General features: G+C 34.8%; 2 protein-coding genes across 3 annotated transcripts in view; one reads left to right on the plus strand and one right to left on the minus strand.

The window, feature by feature from the left end:
• Positions 1-2351, plus strand: part of parp8 (poly (ADP-ribose) polymerase family, member 8) — a 32714-nt gene extending 30363 nt beyond the window's left edge. For both annotated transcript variants that reach the window (XM_051893095.1, XM_051893096.1), the window contains exon 26: positions 105-2351. In XM_051893095.1, coding sequence (XP_051749055.1) covers positions 105-207 — 103 coding nt within the window. In that variant the 3' untranslated portion in view covers positions 208-2351. The remainder of the gene's footprint in view (positions 1-104) is intronic.
• Positions 2352-4833: 2482 nt separating this feature from the next.
• si:dkey-3h3.3 (uncharacterized protein LOC100144568 homolog) lies at positions 4834-8937 on the minus strand. Its single transcript, XM_051893097.1, has 4 exons — positions 8626-8937; positions 7249-8313; positions 6922-7139; positions 4834-6794 (listed from the first exon to the last, which is right to left on the minus strand). Exons 1-4 carry the CDS (start codon positions 8641-8643, stop codon positions 6725-6727), a joined length of 1371 nt encoding a protein of 456 aa, XP_051749057.1. The 5' UTR covers positions 8644-8937; the 3' UTR covers positions 4834-6724.
• Positions 8938-20056: the final 11119 nt, after the last annotated feature.

A 20056-nucleotide genomic window follows, 5' to 3' on the forward strand; every position in this document is an offset into this window, starting at 1 on the left:
TGATAAATGTGTATCTGTAAAAATGTTAGTGGAAGAACTGAACTGAAATTGAACCAAAACTCTCCTTTTTCTCTGTTTTTTTCTTTAAACCGCTTGTCAACTAGTTATGAGGACGGACAGGTAGGTGACACGAGTATAAACACACAGGACCCTGGTATTCATAGGGAGATCCTGCGAGTCATTGGCAATCAAACTGCTACTGGATGAAAGAGTTTGAACACAATACGCTGCCTTGACCTCTTTCCCAAAGCTGGACATTTGAGCGTAGGAGGCCAATACCATGTATTTTTTGGTAACCACATGAACACACACATAAACACACACACACACACAACAAAAAAGATATTCGCAATCTTCAAAATACACTATTTATACTGTTCCCCTGGGATACATGCATATTTACACTGGTTAATCAAACTATTACCATTTTGCTAAGTTTATAAATACAAGGTACATTTTGAAAGAGCATGGTATGTCTCTCAGTTCAACTGATGGACTACTTATTTTTTGTAAAGATACAAAAAATGAAAACACTTTGAAGAATATAGTATTTTAAGACTTTCCTGGAGAAAATACAATATTCCTGTGTGGATATGCTCCATCTGACCTTGTTTACTAAGAGTTGTACTTGTTAAAGTACATTAATTTGTGTATACAAAAGGTGTCTACTGTATATGCACTTTATTTTTCTTAATGTATGATAGTTTCAAACTTCCATATAATCTTAAATGCCTTTCAGAGACAGACATATTTATTGTTTGACAGTGCTGAACACAAGTGAGCAACTCCTGATGTTGACTGCATTTACAGCTGATGGAGAGCTTTGACGAGTGTAGTTAAAAAACAAAATCCCTGTGCTACAGCTTATATGTCATGCTACTTAATAGTAGCTGTCAGTTTACAATTTCTAAAGGCCTCAGTTTAGAATTTGCCCAGATTTACCGAACCTGCCACTTCATTAACTTTATCATTTTAAATATACAGTATTGCTGTAACATTTTCATTGGTGAGTGACTATACCAACTATATATAAAAAAAAATATTAAAACATACAAAAAATTAAAAAACTTTATATATTCGGCAGCAGCAACTAAACATAAGATGCATGCTGCTTTCCTTACATTTTCAAATAATTTGTTTTCCTGGTATGGTTACAGAATTTTTTGATAAAGGACAAAATCGGCACCCAATTGTAAAATATCTTTTCAATATAAATCTTTTTTGTAAGGTGATTTTAAGGCAGAATAAATGTTTGCTGCTTGTTGTTTTTACATTGTAATGTATTAACAGAAGGTTCAAATGTGTGAGTGTTCTGTTTAATTTTTGCAATTCTTTATAGTGATGTTTAGACACCTGTGTGGTTGTTAACTTTACTTTCTAAACATTAATTTGTTCAGTTGTTAAAATCACTAAATCATTTTTGAGAATGATCACCCAATATAGATATTAGGAATCTGTGCATAAAGGTAACACATTTGGTTAAAATTTATTAAAATTGTTTTAAAAATACTATTTGAGGAAATGCAACTTTTACATAAAGTCAAGATGTAGCACCACAACACTTTTCTCACTTATGGGCAGAATCATGGGTTTTATTAAAAACGGGCACATTAAATATGTAGTACTGATCATTTTGTGTGCAGAAAAGTATTTTGTATTTTTCCATGGGACTCTGAAATACTGGTAAATCCACATGATATTCACTTGCAATATATTCCATTTTATTCCATTGTAGATTCAATTGATCGAATGGCAACAGCTTAATATTACATTTAATCTAAAGTGAAAGTTTACGTAATCATTACGCATTGTCAAGTTTGTCATTACTAAAAAAAAGGGATGTAAATCAGATTTATTACAATGAGTATTCCTTCAAATCCACAATCTAAACAGTTAATAATATCTCTTTGAAGGATTAAAATAGGGGTTAGTTCTTACATGCATGTACACATAACTGTATATCATAACCGTTTCAAAACTTAGTTTTATTTTTATTTTACTTTACCTTCATTATGATGGACTATGTTCATATGTGATAGTTCTGTTTGTATAGTTTTGTACATTTTCCGCACAAATTGGTAAAAAAAAAAAAAAAAAAAGAGATCATGCTATTAGCATTTGGTGCCTTATAGATAAGGATTTAATGGCAAATTTGACAATACTGTCATATGTGAAAATACTGTATATATTGTAAATAATGCCACAGCAACATGGAGGCCAAATATTTTCTGTAGTACGTTTTTACTTTTTCCTTATTTTGCGAACAGATCAAGCTTTTTGGCTTTTTACAAGTTATGGAAATAGTAGCTTATGTATCTGTTTATGTTCATTAAATTCAAATTTGCCTATAATTTACACATTTTTGTCTTTTTTTCCTTTTAACTGATGTTTTCCTACTATCCGATGTAAACCTCTAAATACTGCAGAATACCAGTTCATACACAGAAGTGTGCAGCCTTACTAGTCCCACTCAACTTTGATCCACAGTCAGTTTAGAAATGCAAGAGCCGTTCATTTTTAACTACCATAAAATGATTGAAAGAAGCGGTGCATGACATTAATTTAGTATTACGTTGTGGAATAGAGGACTTAATTTTATTTCACATGTCTGTCCTCTGAAGCACAAATAAAAATTATTCCAGTATTCCTATTGTTGTTTTTTTCCCATAAAATCTAATACGTTACTAATTTAGCCATATCTCTGCAAATCAGTGTTAGGACAGGTCAATCGTTGACTCAGGCTGGCCGAAAGCCAGGACATTTGGCACAGGTAAGTCGGTTAGACTTTTTTGATGGTCCCCTTTAGACATTCTGTTGACTATATGTAATGTTGCATAAAGTGTTAGCAGATATTAAGCAGACAGTCTACTAATGTTCTACTAATACTCGAGGAAGTGTGTCTGTATCGTTCTAATGCATGATGAGGATGAGAGTTTAAGTGGCCAAAGACTCTTCACAGGATCACAGCTGGAGAATTGCAGAGATTAATTGAGTCTTGGGGTCAGAAAGCCTAAAAATATATCAAACAGCACCTACATCACAAGTTGTTCAGGAGGGTTTCAAGAAAAATTCTCCTTGCTCATCCAAAAACTAACTCCAGCATATTCAGTTGTCAGACACGACTGGAACTTCAAAAGGGACCTGGTTCTGTGGTCAGATGAAACTAAAAAAAGAGCTTTTTGGCAGCAAACCCACCAGATGGGTTTGGTGCACACAGGGATAAAAAAAGTACTCCAGGCCCATGGTCAAATATGCTGCTGGATCTTTAATGTGGGCCTATTTTTTTGCTAGAGTTCCTGGACATCTTGTTCAAATACATGGCATCATGGATTCTATCTAATACTAATAGATAAAAAAAAATCTAAACCTGACCACTTCGGGTCGTGGTTGGATCTTCCATCAGGACAATGATCCAAAACAAACATCAAAACCAACACTGAGCACAAAATGAAGCTTCTGCCATGGCCATCCCAGTCCCCTGACCTGAACCCTATAATGAGTGGGATGAACTGGAGAGAAGCACCACCAATATGGAGCTGGGAATCTGAAAGATCTGGAGGGAATCTGAATGAAGGAATGGTCTCTGATCTCTTGTCAGGTGATCTCCAAACTCATCAGGCGTTATAGAAGAAGACTCTTATGAAGCTGTTATGTTGGGAAAAGGATGTTACAGTAATTGGATGCCAATAATTGTGGCATCCAAGAAAAACATTTATTTCATAATGAGATTTTTTTTTTTTTAAGCTCCCTTTGATCATATTTAACAAGGGTGTCAATAATTCTGGAGTTGACTGTATTATGAAAGTATAATTTGATAAAAGTTTATTTGAAGTTAGATTTTGAATAATAATACAAGGACTGATCTGACAAACAGAACACTAAATATAAATATAAATATAAATGTAATCCATAAAAACACTGTAACTTACAAAGGTAAACAATTAAATGATCAAGATAAAATTCAGTTAATAATAAAATGCAGAATATTAATGAAGACTGGCTCTTTAATCTCTGATGACTGAAGGGATTGTCCATGTTTTTCAGAATAGTTCATATAATTTTAACAGCAACAAAATGAAACAAAAATATGTTTCTATAATCAGTCTCATTGAACCTTACCATACATGACACCTGATTTAATTACTGCATCTATACAGTTATAGAAAATCTAATGATAATATAAAAATACAGGAATGGTGATTACAGGCACAATCTGTAAAAAATTTTTAATTGAAATATCAATCCCATGTCATTGTGTTGCCCTCGATTTTCTGTATTTACTTCTGTAGAAACCATGGGAAGATGTTTAATATGTTTCATTAGACAGGTGAGCAAATGCTTGGATACCTTTATCGACAGAAAAGGAATCATTGTTATATAGATCAACACGGTTAGTCTTGTTGTTTGAATCTCTTGTTTTCTTGATTTGCCACAAGTAACATGTTAGTACCATGCCTCAGAGACAATGCTATCTTGTCAAGTGGCTAACATAGCAAAATAACAGCTTTATTTGTAATGCGGCATTTTCTGTACCATTCAATATATTTTCAAATTAATTGCATGCTTTTATCAATTTAGCTTACTGCAATGTGCAACAAGTAAAAGTAATAACATAACTTTCAACACATTCAAATGTATTTTTAGTATGATTGTTTTGACCAAGTAAAACAACGCTGCGTTACCCACCAGTCTTAATTGTCAAATAAAGTGACCTGTATGAGTAGTAATTCAGCGCTTGCAGCTGTTTCATTAGAATGAAACAAAATAATGTGATTTTAAATGATCAAACCTAACTGTAACAAAGTTCAATATCAGGAAAGAGGCAGGAACCAGTGAATGTTAAACAACTTTAATCGTAAAATAAACATAAACAAAACAAAAGGAGCACATCTGTCTCTCATTAACATTTGATCCATTGTTCTTGTTCTGTTCCCACGTCTCTCAGCATTAATGTTAAAAAACCTTTAATACATTTGCTCTTCCATGAACATGATTTCTGCCTGAGTCCCGTCGGATTGCTTTCCATCGGTTACGGAGGTGAAGATGACAACTCCCATGATTCCACACTCATTCACGGTGTCATCAATAGGGTTCAACAGGGTTGGGAATCGTGAGAAATTTTCCAGTTCTTCCTAACGATTCTGGTTCTGGTTCCATTAAAATAATTAAACAACTAATAAAAAATCGTATTAAGGGAAAAATGCACAATACTCGACTCAAACAGTCCTTTTTGTGTTTATTATTCTTGTAAAATGAATTTAACAGACAACAAATTCGCTAACACTTTACAATAAGGTTCATTAGTTAACATAAGTAAACTGCATTAACATGAACTTATAATGAACTGCATTTCTACAGCATTTATTAATCTTTGTTAATTTCAAAATTTACTAATACATCATTAAAATCAAGAGTTGTATTTGTTAACAGTTAATGCACTGTGAAGTAACATGAACGGCTGTATTTTTTTTTTTTTACTAACATTAACAAAGATTAACAAATACAGTAACAAATGTATTGCTCATGGTTAGTTTATAAATGAACCTTATTGTAAAGTGTTACCACAAAATAGATAAGATGCTTCAACACACATGTAAGATTCAGACAGATGAAACAGAATATTTTTGTAAGTTGGATTCATAAAGACTTGTTTCTGAAAGAATGATTCAGTGATAGACACATTTTTAACAGTAAATTTGTTGCCACCTAGTGGCGTAACAATGCAATCGATACAGTCGTTATTTGAAGTCCAGTTACTTTCAGAAGGTAATTTATTATACATAAACATCAGCGTTTCTAACTGAATAATAAACTTTTGTATACTTCTGTTATAATTGGAATAGGCCTATTTGTCACACAGAAATAATGATACTGTGCGTTAGAAAAGATTGTTTGTAAAGCTGTTTATATCTACTCATGACAACTCTCTTTAGATCAACGGCAGCGTGAACGCAGATTTGAATGTCGCGATTTTATTTTTTTCAAAGGTTTAATATACACGGGCGAATCGTTGTCATTTAGGAATTAGATCACGTGGGTGATGAAATCGAGAACGCGATCTTTTAAAGATTAATCGTGCAGCTTTGGGCACCTCTCTCTCTCTCTCTCTCTCTCTCTCTCTCTCTCTTTCTGCATTGAAATCTGATGTATATGAGTAGCGCGAGGGATTTTCAGTGCATTCATTGCTATAATATTCATGATGTGAGATGTCTCTATTAAAGGATACGCTCCCCGCACTTCGCCCACCCATCACACCAGAACCGTTTTCGGAACCGAAACTTAGAAATCTTGCACGGTTTCGGATGAGAACCGGTTCTCGGTTCCCAACCCTAGTCATCAAGATATGCCTTTGTTATTGTTTTGAATAATCAACCTCTAGCAGCGAAACTTGCTTACTGTGCCTTTAAAATCTAATTCTGTAGCTATGATCCTTTATCGTATTGACATGAAATAAGGTTTACAGTTAAAAGAAGAATGTGATTACTGTGACAACTCATACTTCTGTTTCTCTTATGCTGCTTTATGATATTAAAATGTTACAAACTAAAACATGGCAATTCAAACAGTGCATTCTAAACTGTGTTAAACGTATAGAGTGGCTGTAAAAAAAAAAAAGTGTCGTAAGTGGCTGGTCATCTTGAGACTGTAATACTTTTTGTATTATAACTTCTGGTTATTGAAATTACATAGTGTTTGTACTGATTACAAAGTTAAGTCCATAAAATCAGTAAATTCCTTTTGCTTTCAGTTCATCTTGTACTCGTTTCAGGTAGTCTGGATCTGGGTAACCATAACTACAAAGGCAAAAAAGCATTGTTACAACACTATAATTTTAGATTAGACTGTGCTGAAAATAAAAGGGCTTGTCTGAGATTATGTAACAACCAGAAAATGTTGACAACGCCCAAACTGTTTACTTACTGCGTTGGCCCTCCATCGCGAGACGTCTTATGGTGAATGTCATTCCAGGTCACCACATTGTTCTTTCCAGTGGTAGACGAACACCCAATAGTGAAAGTGAGTCGCTGCTCAAACGCCCTCTGCAGAAGCTTCAGTACGTTGTTCCCCTCTGTTGAGTCAGGGAGGTAAGCTATGCGGGACGCACCCTGGTATGCCATGCCTGGGTTCGGGTGTTCATTCTGCAGAGTATGTGGTAATCAAAAGACTCAGAGGTGTAACTGATTGTTGTCATATTGAACAGCTCAAAGTAGAAGAATGTCTTATAATTCATTGCATTCATAAACTCACCCCCTGGTAGCCACTTGGTATGTAGTAGCTAATTACGATTGTTCCATATTTTTCGTATCCAGGTAAAGAAGATCTGTCCCTTGAGACAGTCATGGTTCCTCCTTTTGGTTGCGTCCCTGTAAGATTGCCGTATATCTCTCCACACATCGGACAGGCTGGTTTCAACTGGAAAGCCCTATCTAAACAGTCTTTACAAAATTTGTGCTGGCATTTACTCAAGACTCTGCAATCAGGTGTCTTGATTGTATCCAAACAAATTGGACATGTCTCATCTTTGGCTTGGTCTATTGATTTCTCTTCTTTCACAGGTTGTTTGTAAGGTATGTCATCATATTTTGTTTTTCTTGGGGTTTGGTGCTGTGAATACATTCCCATGTCATCATCTTTTGTTTTTCTTGGGGATCGGTGCTGTGAATACATTCCCATTCTGTGCTGAGCACTCCCATTCAAAAACGTCTCGAATCTTTCAAGGCTAATGAAGCTGCCAGTCAGTTCCATTTGATTTCGACCTATATTGATTAAGAGTTCTGGAAACTCTGCCATGCAAAGTGTAGTTATTTTTGGATTGTAAACGTATGTCCTAGTTTGCAGCCCTGTTGCAGTCTTTTGATATAATGTTATAAACTGTTCTCGTGCAAATTGAGCGTGAATGTTCTTACCAGTATTAGACGTAAAATTCACATGACTTTTATGCTGATATATGAAAACTGCATTCCTATTTTCGATTGTGTGAAGTTCCTTAGATTTCTTTTCTTGGATGTAATGCATAACAATGTCATCAACCTTGACTGGTTGAACTACTAGAGAGTCACTTTGAGCTTGTCCCAGACCTGCTGCAGCATGGTCCTTTAGACTCATTTCCTCTTGTCTTAGATCACTACTTCCATCATATGTTGTTCGCGTAATCGTACACTTGTCATAAATATCTTTAATATCTTCAAAAGACCCGCTGGCAACTGTATATACACCATCACGTTTAAGTCTCACTGTCTTGCCGTGAAGTAAGCTTGAAACTGAATTTGGCGGTATGGTGGCTGGAATCTTAAGTCTCACTTCAGTAAATATCTGCAATGAATTAGAAAGTAACAATCATAGCTGACGTATTAACAGGGTATCTGCAAATGTAAGACTTTTTAACACCTTAAATTTGATCAAACTGATGTCACGCTTATGTCTAAAGACTATTAAACAGACATTCAGGAAAAAACAGGCTTTAAGAAACTCACAATAGCTACACCTAGGCTATATACGCAGTATAGACAGATGGCAGATGTAAAGTTTTTAATTCTCTGAAACTTACTGCCCTGATAATAAGTCCATAAACGATAAAGACAAGTACAGTTAAACAGGTTTCAGCATGACTGTCAATAAACTTACCTTTGGCGGGCTCGTCATCTCTTATCTGTGTCGATGGCGTCTTTCAGTTGTCAGGGAAATCCAAACAATATCCAGTGTAGCTTACACAAAACGAGACAATTAGCCTAGCCTACATATCGTAACCGTCAAGGAACGTGTTTCAGAAAAAAGTATTCATTCTTGTCAAAAGAGAAGCACAATATAAATTGCTCTTTTGGTCCAATATCACAGTCTCACTCAGAACAATGTTATCACTTTTTGAACGTAAACACTGCGATTTAGTTTCAGTTTTGAAGCAGGCACTCATTGCGTAGTAAGATGTTCAGGGTTGCCAGATCCCAGAAAAGTTTCCAGACTAAACTCAAACTACTGATCTATAATTAGTAAATCAATTCTCTCTCTATTATAGATGAAAGGATCATAAAATAAACGTTTTGATTTTATTTATATGATTTTAGCTAGATTTGTGTAGTATGTGCATGTTTAATTATTTAATCTGTATTTTATTAATTTAGCCTACTTATTTATTATTTTTTTTTGGTTCTTTTATTTCTTTTATTCTGTCTTTGATTTTAATTTTAATTCTAATTTTAATTTTCAGCATTTTTGTATGAAATTGTTTAAAATGTGAGCTATAGACCTTGATCTTGAATTTAAGGCGGATCAAAACAATGCTGTGAGGGACGATAGGCTTAGTTTTTAGAATGACACGCACTGTATAAAGGTCGTAGATCATGTAATTTTCACAACTCACAACTTGTTTTATGGAGTTTTTGTCAAGTGGAAGTTTTTTCTTTTCCTTTTTCAGAAAGATGTTTTGTCAGACTGTAATTCTATCCCTCATTCCACTCAGAAATTAAATATGGTGCTACACTGACTAAGGTCTGTAGGCCTAAACATGAATAACATTGTCACAGTGTGATAAACATGCTAACATATAGCCATAAAATGCTAGGCCTACATCTTTAGGCTAGTTTTTGCCTTAAAACAAGTATTGGCCTTTCACTTCCCCAATTCTTTGAACACAGTGTAGTTTGTACACATCTCCATACAATAAATGAAAAACTGATCTCAACTAAGACCATTATTAGGCTAATAGTCTGCATACACTTTTCATTCACTAAGGTTGCCAGGTATTAATTCCAAGGATTGATGCACTTTAGTAAAAGGATCTATTTTCATTTTTATTTGTCTACAGAAGCTTTTTGGTTACCACAGTATATTATAAAAGTAGCCCAAAATCTTCAACCTGAGACTGCATTTTCAAAATAGCCCAATCATGGAGGAAAACCACAACACTGGTAACACCAAAAGTGTTAAAAATATATGGAACACCAAAGGGTGCATTTTTTTTGCATGCATTTTTTTTATTTATTTTTTTATTATTATTATTTTTTATTTTTATTTTTTTACTTGGGGAGGTGGTCTGGGTAAAGTGAAGGGGCACAGTGACTGGACCGGGCCCCTATGGGCGGATCGATCCTTATACATAAAAATATAAATCTTACGGTGGTTTTTTTAACTAGTGATTTTATTTATGTAGCACAAACTTCAAGGTATATTCAACCCAAAAATGTAAATTCTGTCAACGTTTATTTACCCTCATGTCAATCCAAAAAAATATGGTCAAAAACAGAATGGAAGTCAATGGGAACAAAAATGTTTGTCTTCCACAGAAGAAAGAAATGCTTACAGGCTTAGAACAACATAAGAGTGATTAAATAAGGGTGAGTAAATTCATTTTTGGGTGGACTATCCCTTAAAATGCATTAAAACCACAGTCACCACAAATGTACTATGGTTACCACCACAGTAACCATATTTTAACTATGATTAACTATGATTATGGTCTCATAATGGAATTAAAATAAGCGGTATCTCTCATTCCTCATTCCTCTTGGTGCCAATGCTGTGTGTAAACTGGGAGTAAATTACAAATTAACTACACATGCTGCCAGACCTTTAGAACGAGACATGTTTTTTTTTTTTTTTTTTACAAATTAAAAAAATAATAATAATAATCTATACAGTGCCACTTGAAAGTTTGTGAACCCCTTGCAGAATCTGTGAAAATGTGAAAAATTTTAACAAAATAAAAGAGATAATACAAAATGCATGTTATTTTTTATTTAGTACTGTCCTGATTAAGATATTTTACATAAAAGATGTTTACATATAATTCACAAGACAAAAAATAGCTGAATTTATTAAAATGACCCCGTTCAAAAGTTTGTGAACCATTGATTCTTAATACTGTGTGTGGTTACCTGGATGATCAAAGACTGTTTTTTTTTTTTGTTTTTTTTGTGATGGTTGTTCATGAGTCTCTTGTTTGCTCTGAGCAGTTAAACTGAGCTCTGTTCTTCAGAAAAATCCTCCAGGCGCTGCAGATTCATCAGTTTTCCACCATCTTTTGCATATTTGAACCCTTTCCAGCAGTGACTGTATGATTTTGATATCCATTTTTTCACACTGAGGGCAATTAAGGGACTCAAACACAACTATTAAAAAAGGTTCAAACATTCACTGATGCTCCAGAAGGAAACATGATGCATTAAGAGTCAGGGGGTGAAAACTTTTGAACAGGATGAAGATGTTCAAATTTTTCTTATTTTGTTTAAATATCAATTTTCTTCATTTAGTACTGCCCTTTGGAAGCAACAGAAGATACCTACATGTTTCCCGGAGACAAATTAAGTACAATTTACCTTGATCTTCAAATTCAAAAAGTTTTCACTCCCCGACTCTTAATGCATCGTGTTTCTTTCTGGAGCATCAGTGAATTTTTAACAGTTGTGTTTTTAATAGTTGTCTTTTTTAATAGTTGTGTTTAAGTCCCTCAATTGTCCTCAGTGTGAAAAGATGGATCTCAAAATCATACAGTCACTGCTGTAAAGGGTTCAAATATGCAAAAAAATGCTTGAAATTTGAAGAATCTGCAGGACCTGGTGGATTTTTCTGAAGAACGCTGGGCAATTTAACTGCTCAGAAAAAACAAGAGACTCATGAACCACCGTCACAAAACAAAAAAACAGTCGTAGATCATCCAGGTAACCACACACAGTATTAAGAATCAATGGTTCCCAAACTTTTGAATGGGGTCATTTTAATAAATTCAGCTATTTTTTTGTCTTGTGAATTATATGTAAACATCTTTTATGTAAAATATCTTAATCAGGACAGTACTAAATAAAAAATAACATGCATTTTGTATTATCTCTTTTATTTTGTTAAAATTTTTCACATTTTCACAGATTCTGCAAGGGGTTCACAAACTTTCAAGTGGCACTGTATATCAGGGTATGCAATTTATTTGTGATTTTTACTTGAATACATAATGCACAAGCTACAGAGAAAGAAATTTAATAAAATGCTGCAAATTAGTAATTTAGAAATCATAAAGCCCAAATAATCCATCCTGATTGTAATAATACCAAAAGTAACCTGCAACCAGTTACAGTGAAAATGCATTCCTCATTCAGTAGATACTCACTAATTACAGAGTAGAAAAACATTTACACCACAAGAGGGAGTTAGAGGTGCATTCAGTTATAACTCAATATGATTTTCACTCTCTTTCCCAGTGAAACTTTATTTTGCAAAGTTTGCTGCTTCAGTATTTGTAGGTTATTTTTTTCTCTATGGGATTAAGATCCAGAGAGTTGCCTGGTCACGGATCCAAAATGTCAATGATCTCCAAGCCACTTCATTATCAATCTTTCTTACCTTGTGATATGATGCTCATGATGGAAAATGCACAGATCATCAACAAATTGCTCCTGGATAGTTGGAAGCCATTTTGATACCATACTTTATTCATTGCAGTATTTATGGCATTATGAGAGAGCCCAGTCCCTTAAATGAGAAGCAACCCCACACATGGATGATCTCAGGATGCTTCACTTTTGGCACAACACAGGACTCATGTTAGCGTTTATGTTTTCTTTTCTCACTGTACAGATGCACTAACACCTACCTGCTGCAAATACTGAGCAAGCTCTGCACTGGTGGAGACACGATTCTGTAGCCGACTCCTCAGGATGAGACAGTTGTGGCGCTTACTGGACACTCTGGGACATCCTGAAGCCTTTTGTCCCTTCAGGTTGAGCAAACCAGCTAAATGTGCACTTTACTTTCTATACACAAACAAATACTTAGTGCTATTGTAAAAACACTTAAAGATTTAGCATGATGCCAATTTATTGGAAAAAGGACAGCATCTAAAACTTTTAACAGCACTACCAACACACATTCAGCAGAAACCCACATTGTCAGAAACCCTTCCCCCCCTCCAAGATATCATTAGGGACCCATGTCTCCAGCGAAACCTCATCAGAGAGGCCCACCAGCATCAATGCATTACTGGAGACCACCTGCCTGCACAAGAACACCAGCAGACCCTCTGTCTACCTCTTAACACCACCAAAGACTGCTGTACCTAAATAATCAGTCCCTTTAAATGGATATAAAGACAAAATTTCAAAATTAAACTGGTTTTAGGCTAATGTTAGAATGTGATAACATCTACAAAACTCCAGTTTTGAATTCATTAAGGTTTTAGTCACTTCTTTTCCAAATCAGCTGGGAAATTTACATTTTGTCGCGGGCTATATACCGTCCAGAGAATAGGCTTGTGAAGTTCACACTAGTAGAGTTTCAGACGTCCACCAGACCATGTTCTACATAATTACACTAGATGGCAGTAGAGTAGTTTAAAATAACTTAACAAACAAAGCATCCTCTGTTTGCTTGATCGCTAGATGGCAGAAGAGGTCACGCTTGTGACAAACCAATAACACCCAATCTGCTTTTTAGCAATAAGGTTGCAGTTAGACTTTCATTTCGACAACACACATCAAGCAAATTCATGCCAAAATCGATTGTTACAACACCTTCTCTTAATGTTTTGCTTTTCTGACCAGGGGGAAATATAGCACTTACAGCATGACACAGGCTGCTCACACGCAGACACAACTGTCACCCAAAACCCACATTTCTTCTGCACTGTGTCATTTGCTCTTTGAGTTCATTTACATTAAACTTAAGGCTGTAAATGGGCGGGAAAAAAAAAAAATATATATATTTCTATGCGCTACATGTTTTTGTTTTTTTGTAGGCGGTTGGTGGCATTGCACGTCTGGCTAACATGAAATTCTTAAAGGGGACCCTAATTGGAGTGAGACTTCACCATTGAGATGCTCCTGTCGGATATCACACAATCGGCCACCTGCACATGACACAAATTATGTGTCCGTACAAGACGACTTGTCAACGACTGTTTGGGACATTTGTGAAAACAGGAGGACAGCAGCCAAACGGGGCTCCCGTTCATCACAGTATGTATGCCTGCCTCTAGAGAAACTAGAGATTTTGCGTCTGAGTTGAGGGTATCTTCATCTTTTCATCTTGCATTTATCTTCGAGATTTTGTTCGCTTATAGCTAAGTTTTATAATTTTTCTAAATTTTAACTAATTTTTAAAAGTTAAAAAGCGCTTTTAGTTATTTTTACTCACAGTTAATTTTATGATAGCCTACGCACGAAACTGTTTAAATTAAACGACATAAAAGCGACTTAATATTTTGTACTTAATTTGACTTAATTATAGGCTACTCAATTTGTTTAGATTTTATTATTATAAAATAAATAAAAAAGGTTTAGCTGTGAAAAAAAAAAAAAGATATAATATTGTTTATTTTCCCCGCACTCTGTAACAGTAATGAAGCCTAACAGGGCACGCTTCTAATTTTTTAAACATATATCAGTATTTAATAATAGGAGTTTTTTTTTTCTTTTTTTCCTCTTTATTATAAATGTATTAAAATATCCAGAAAAATATTTCGTTTGTAATCATTTTGAACATATCAAAGTAGCCTAAATACAAAACAAATGCGGCTTTATTGAGCGCGCATAATATTTTTGTGGAATATGTTAAATAATAATATATAGAGCTAAATAATAATATATTTTATAAGTTATAAGTTAAAGGATACTTAATATTAAGGTTGATATTATTCTAATTAAAAGCTATTAAAATGAATAGCAAATAAAATGTGAATAGCTTATTACTGTGTTTTAAGATTTGAGTAAAATTCAGGATTTTATAATCTTGGATAGGCTACTCCTAAAAACTTTTGTTAGGCCTATTTAAATTCTATTAAATAATAGCCTAAACTTAATTAAACAACAACAGTTGTAGGCTAATAATTATTATTTATGAATAATTATTAGCCTATAATTTATGTCTCTATATAGGTTCTAAGCTGAACGGTAGAATATATATATACGAAATATTCTCATAAGAAAAGGAACATGTTCTGTTCCATTTGAACCATTATTTACATTCGCCTTGACACCATGGCAGATTTATGTTTCTCTCATATCGATTTGCGCAAAATGCTGGAAATCACTGCGTTGCTAAAAGCAAGACGCTGTGTCTGCAAACGCATGCATCACAGCGGAAAATATCAAGCACTGCCCCGGTCCAAGCACATCCAGACAGGCAGAACAAGTATCACTGCCAGTCCTCAGATAACACGCATCCCAAAGAGGCCACCAGTGTGGATTTAATGGCAGTGAAAGTATTATGTGGAATCGGATTGAGGGAGATCTAGACATCTGTCAAAAGCAGCCAATAGAATGTACATTAGTAATATTGAACCAAGAAAGACGTCGGCAGATCGGGGAGGATTAAGTACAATTCATAATCTGATCACGAAAACTCGGCTGCTTGAAAGCATCCAGGCCGACACAATGCATATGACAACAGGGGCACAGATCAAGATGCCCTTCTGCGTGAGATTCACAACCTAGACTAAATGTTATCGTGGACATTAGTTTACCTCCATTTTCTGTGCATAAATTACATAAAATAAATGTTACTTTCCATAAAATGTTAAAAAAGTAAACTTAAAAATTTAAGTTTTTACTTTCAGTACTAATAGGGCTACCTTTACAAAACATTTCCTATTATTTATTTTATTTACTTTTTGCTCTATAATATTATATAGAAGACAGAGAAACTATTTTTTTTTTTCCACATAATGTATAACAACATCTTTATATACAAAGTCCATGATGACCTCCTGATGCCACAGACCTCACACCAGACTAAATATTGGTGTCAGACAATGGACACTATAAGCAGGATAGACAACAGACAGCAAAGAGGGACAGCTAATCTGATCTAAATATGACAGGGGCAGTGGGGTGATGGGATGGGGTTGGGTGGGGGGTGTAGGGGAGCTTAATTATGTTGTTGTTTTGCCTCGCTGTTTTTTTTTTTCTCAAAAACCCTTTATATGAAAAAGAGGTCCATGAGAATAATTGAGATAATTATACATATTTATGTGTTTTGGGTTTTCTTTCTGAAGTCCCCATAAACACGCTCTGTTATTAAAGATGCTATTGTTACTCCTACGCTGACCAAAAATACATTAATTGTCATGTTTTGGACAATGCTATTAGCATGGCTGACTTATTATTGTGCATCTTTTGACCATTTCATCAATTATCACAAACACTTAACAATTCAGTAACTTAAAGAAAACTGATTAGCTAAAAGAAATGTATGAAACATATGCTTGCTAACATAATTTGTTTTCCTTTTTCCTTAAGAGACAGTAATACACTTTACATACATTTGATTTAAAAAAAAAAATCACACACTAATTTGCATTACTGTCGTTACAGATATAACTCGCCATTTGTCCAAATGTTCCACGTTTAGATTCAGATCATAGCTGTGAGGAATTTAGATTATGCCGTACATTTTTAAGCAGATGAGGACTCAAAATGTTGTGTGCACTTTAAGAGCCGCTTAATGTAAATACAAACGAGGCAAACATCTAAGGATCATCTGAATCCCATATATTAAACTGAGCCGGATACTTTAAAGAAGAGATCCAAAGCCTATTATAGAGAAGTAGCCTTGAGTTTAGGCAAATCCATCTATATGATTGTTACCTTGGGAATGGTCTGAAACATTGTTCCGTGACAGGAGACATACCACGAAGGAACCATTTTCACTGTCAACCTGTAATGTGACTGTCAGGCTTAGCATTGCAATCTCTATCTTAGAGTGTCTATATAATTTGATCCCCAAAGATGAAATACGGTAGATTCCCATGATTTCCATACTTAAAACACTTTGTATAAGAATCTTACATTTTCAGCCCTCTCGTCAAATTACAATGTCAATAGTGACAGTCCCTTAAAGCTGATATGATGAATAAAATAGATACATGTGCCTGGGAAAGAGAGAGAAGGATGGCAGTGTTTAGAATGTGAATCACCTGAGAATGACCCACATGAAGTCACCTCTCAGAGCGCTGGGTCTTCAGAGGAACTTACATGCGATAGAGCTTCCACCTACAGCCATCAAAACATCTCACACAATGGGCCTTAACAAAATATGAAAGCCAGTGAGGTCAACACTGAATGATGTCACAGCTTTACCAAAAATAAATTCCTTTTAATAAGTAAATGGAAATGGAATGAGACACAACACAGTGAAGTGTATTGTAATAAGAAGGATATCTGTACAAATTTAGAGTTTTTGAAAACCGAACATTTTTTACCTCGGTAAACAAAAAGATCTGCTACATGACACACAAAAGATAAATATGGCTTGATGACCAGTAGCCATTTCTTCTAAGAAAGTTTGAGATATTGATTAAGCAAGTGTCAGAGAAAGGCTAATCCTTCTCCTCTGGATAATTAGTTGACTTGATTATTATTCATACAGATTATTAGATTGTATTTGAGGTTGAGAATAAATAAATAGACTTTCTAATTGATTGTTTAGTTGACTCATGGCCAGGGTCTGGATGTTTATACTTTTATGAAAGCTCTATGTTAATTCCAGTATAATTAGACAATCATTATGGCTCTCTAATTAAGAGTTTCAGTTTATTTTTTAAAACAATAACTATTATTAATGTATACAGCATGTATTAACACATACATAAACATAACAAATCTGCAGTTCAAAACTCGCAATAAATCAAAATTATCTAATGCATCAAGTTCAGCAAAGTTGTGCATTTTCTTTTAAATTTAGTTAAAACGAGCTCATTCAAAACTCAAAATACGAGACTAACTTTTCTAACACTAAAAGGTTATAGTCCTCGGGTGTCCGGTAAGCTTTAAACTTATATGCATTTGCATTTGTAGAGAGTGTGTCTCTCATTTGATTCAAAATCAGCCCATCAGACAAAGTATAAAATTCAAAGTGAAAATGGCTGATGGAGTTGGAAATGGTGTTTGGTTAATGCAGAAGCGCTATTACTGCTGGGGTAATTATGTATATGTGCACAGAACTGTTGAATCTGAAATGTCAAATGGAAAACTGGATGATAGTGCTGGGCTTTTACTGATATGTTCTTAATATCTTACACTTCTACTCTCAACTGTCTTTAATATCTATATCATCACATCAATAAAAGACCATAGTGAATGAAATCAATGTGTTTCTGTGATAATTTTCATTGTGATAATTTACAACTGATATAGAATATTTGACTTATATTATATTATATTATATTATATTATATTATCATTTATTATACTGTTTATTTATAATTTAATGAAATGCTTTAACATTTTGCATTGCTCTTTTAGAAATAAAGACAAATGTGTTTGAGTGGACTGCATTATAGAAATGCCACCCTGTGGCAAAGGTAATTTATTTAGTAAATAACATATGTATGCTTTATATGTCTTATATATCTATAACAAACAACAGTATTAAGTTTATATTAGACTAATGGATGGCAATACATTAAGTCAGGCGTGTATGTTGCTGTATAGTCTCAAAGCCACATCAACGAGCAGATGAAGGCAACAGCTGGATGTGAGACATAACAACTGGCTGTAAGAGGAGGGGTGGGAATGAACATCGTCTTGATCCTCTCTTATGGCTTGTGAGGGTTTAGAGGTGGTCTATAACAGGACATCCTTCTTGATTTAGAAATATTTACTTTTTAATACATTTTACTGCATTTGTTTCCCAATATGCAACATCCTTATGAAGAATTCGACCAATTCGTACATATGACCAATTCGTACATATTTTACGAGGTGGCTAATTTGTACAAATTTGTATGACCTCACTCGTACAAATTAGTAAGTTTTATGCTAAATCGTACGCATTTTACGAGTTGCTAAATTCGTATGAATTCATACAAATTACCTACCCCTAACCCAGCCCCTAAATCTACCCGTCACTGGGGTTTAGACAAATCATATGAATTTGTACGAGTGAGGTCGTACGAATTCGTACAAATTAGCCACCTTGTAAAATATGTATGTATTGGTCGTGAGATAGCGTTGGGTTGGAATTAAGGTGAGGATAATGACAGAATGTTTATTTTTGGGTGAACTATCCCTTTAAAAGACAGTGAAATCCTGAGAGATTAGTCAAGGTTTTATCTATGTCCAGTAACTTGGTTCCTGGTTGAGGTTTTTTTATCAGAGCACAGCCTGATAAAAAACAGACATCCTCCTGTTGGGAAAAAAGGACTCGCTCCTCACCCTTGGCTTCTAATGCCATGTTAGAAAAACTTAAAGCAATTGCTTTAAGGTGCTGAAATGACATGCTGACAAATGTTATGTTTAGACTAATAGTTAAGGCAGTCTGTAAGGGGAGCTGTGCATGTCCCTCTGAGTATGCCGGAGACAAATTTACAAATGGACTTTCCCCTGATGACAGCTTTTAAGTAAAGCTACATCAAAAAGACTGCAGATAGTCTCCATAGTAACTTCCACAAATTAAACACCTGAAAAGAGTGAAAGATTACTGGGGCCTCTTCCTCTCTTTCTGCTTTTAAAGTGGACAAAATTCATGATAACCTGCACAGGAAGTCTTGTCTTGGGAAACTTTTGACATTCTCTCTGCAGTGGTTTATATAATGGCTTGGTAGCACTTGTTCCCCATGTACATACTGTGTATTTATTATAGTAATTGCAATAACTGGGTAATAACTAGGTACTAACCCTGAACCTACCCCTAAACCTAACCCTAACCCATGTAGTTACCTTATATTACCCAGTACTTTCTTAGGTAAGTACACTGTAAGTACATGTGCACGTACTAACGTGGATGCCAGTGTGTTTAGGACTTTGACTGCATAGAGAACAACATGAATAATATTTTCGTCAAGGATATCACAACTCATTGTATATTGGTCTGCCCCAAACTGCGTTATCCTATCTACAGCCTGTCCAAAATGCAGCAGCCAGGCTGTTAACAGGGTTAAGAAAGAGGGATCACATTTCCCCAGTTTGAGCTTATGGCTCCTGGTGAAATTCATGGTTGATTTGTTTTAAAGGCATTATTTTGTCTCACACCCCAATATATCAGTGACCTTTTACACCCTCACTGTCCAACCAGAGCGCTGAGGTCTTCTGACCAACTGCTTTTGAAGGTTCCTTGTTGCCGTTATAGACCTAAC

Source organism: Ctenopharyngodon idella, chromosome 5 (assembly GCF_019924925.1).
Source record: "Ctenopharyngodon idella isolate HZGC_01 chromosome 5, HZGC01, whole genome shotgun sequence".
Lineage (NCBI taxonomy): Eukaryota > Metazoa > Chordata > Actinopteri > Cypriniformes > Xenocyprididae > Ctenopharyngodon > Ctenopharyngodon idella.

Bases quoted from the DNA above. Each gene is read 5' to 3' on its own strand.
- si:dkey-3h3.3 (XM_051893097.1), bottom strand. The intron at 7,140-7,248 runs GTGAGTTTATGA...CATACTCTGCAG, and splicing joins TACCAAGTGGCTACCAGGGG to AATGAACACCCGAACCCAGG. The intron at 6,795-6,921 runs GTAAGTAAACAG...TTGCCTTTGTAG, and splicing joins CGCGATGGAGGGCCAACGCA to TTATGGTTACCCAGATCCAG.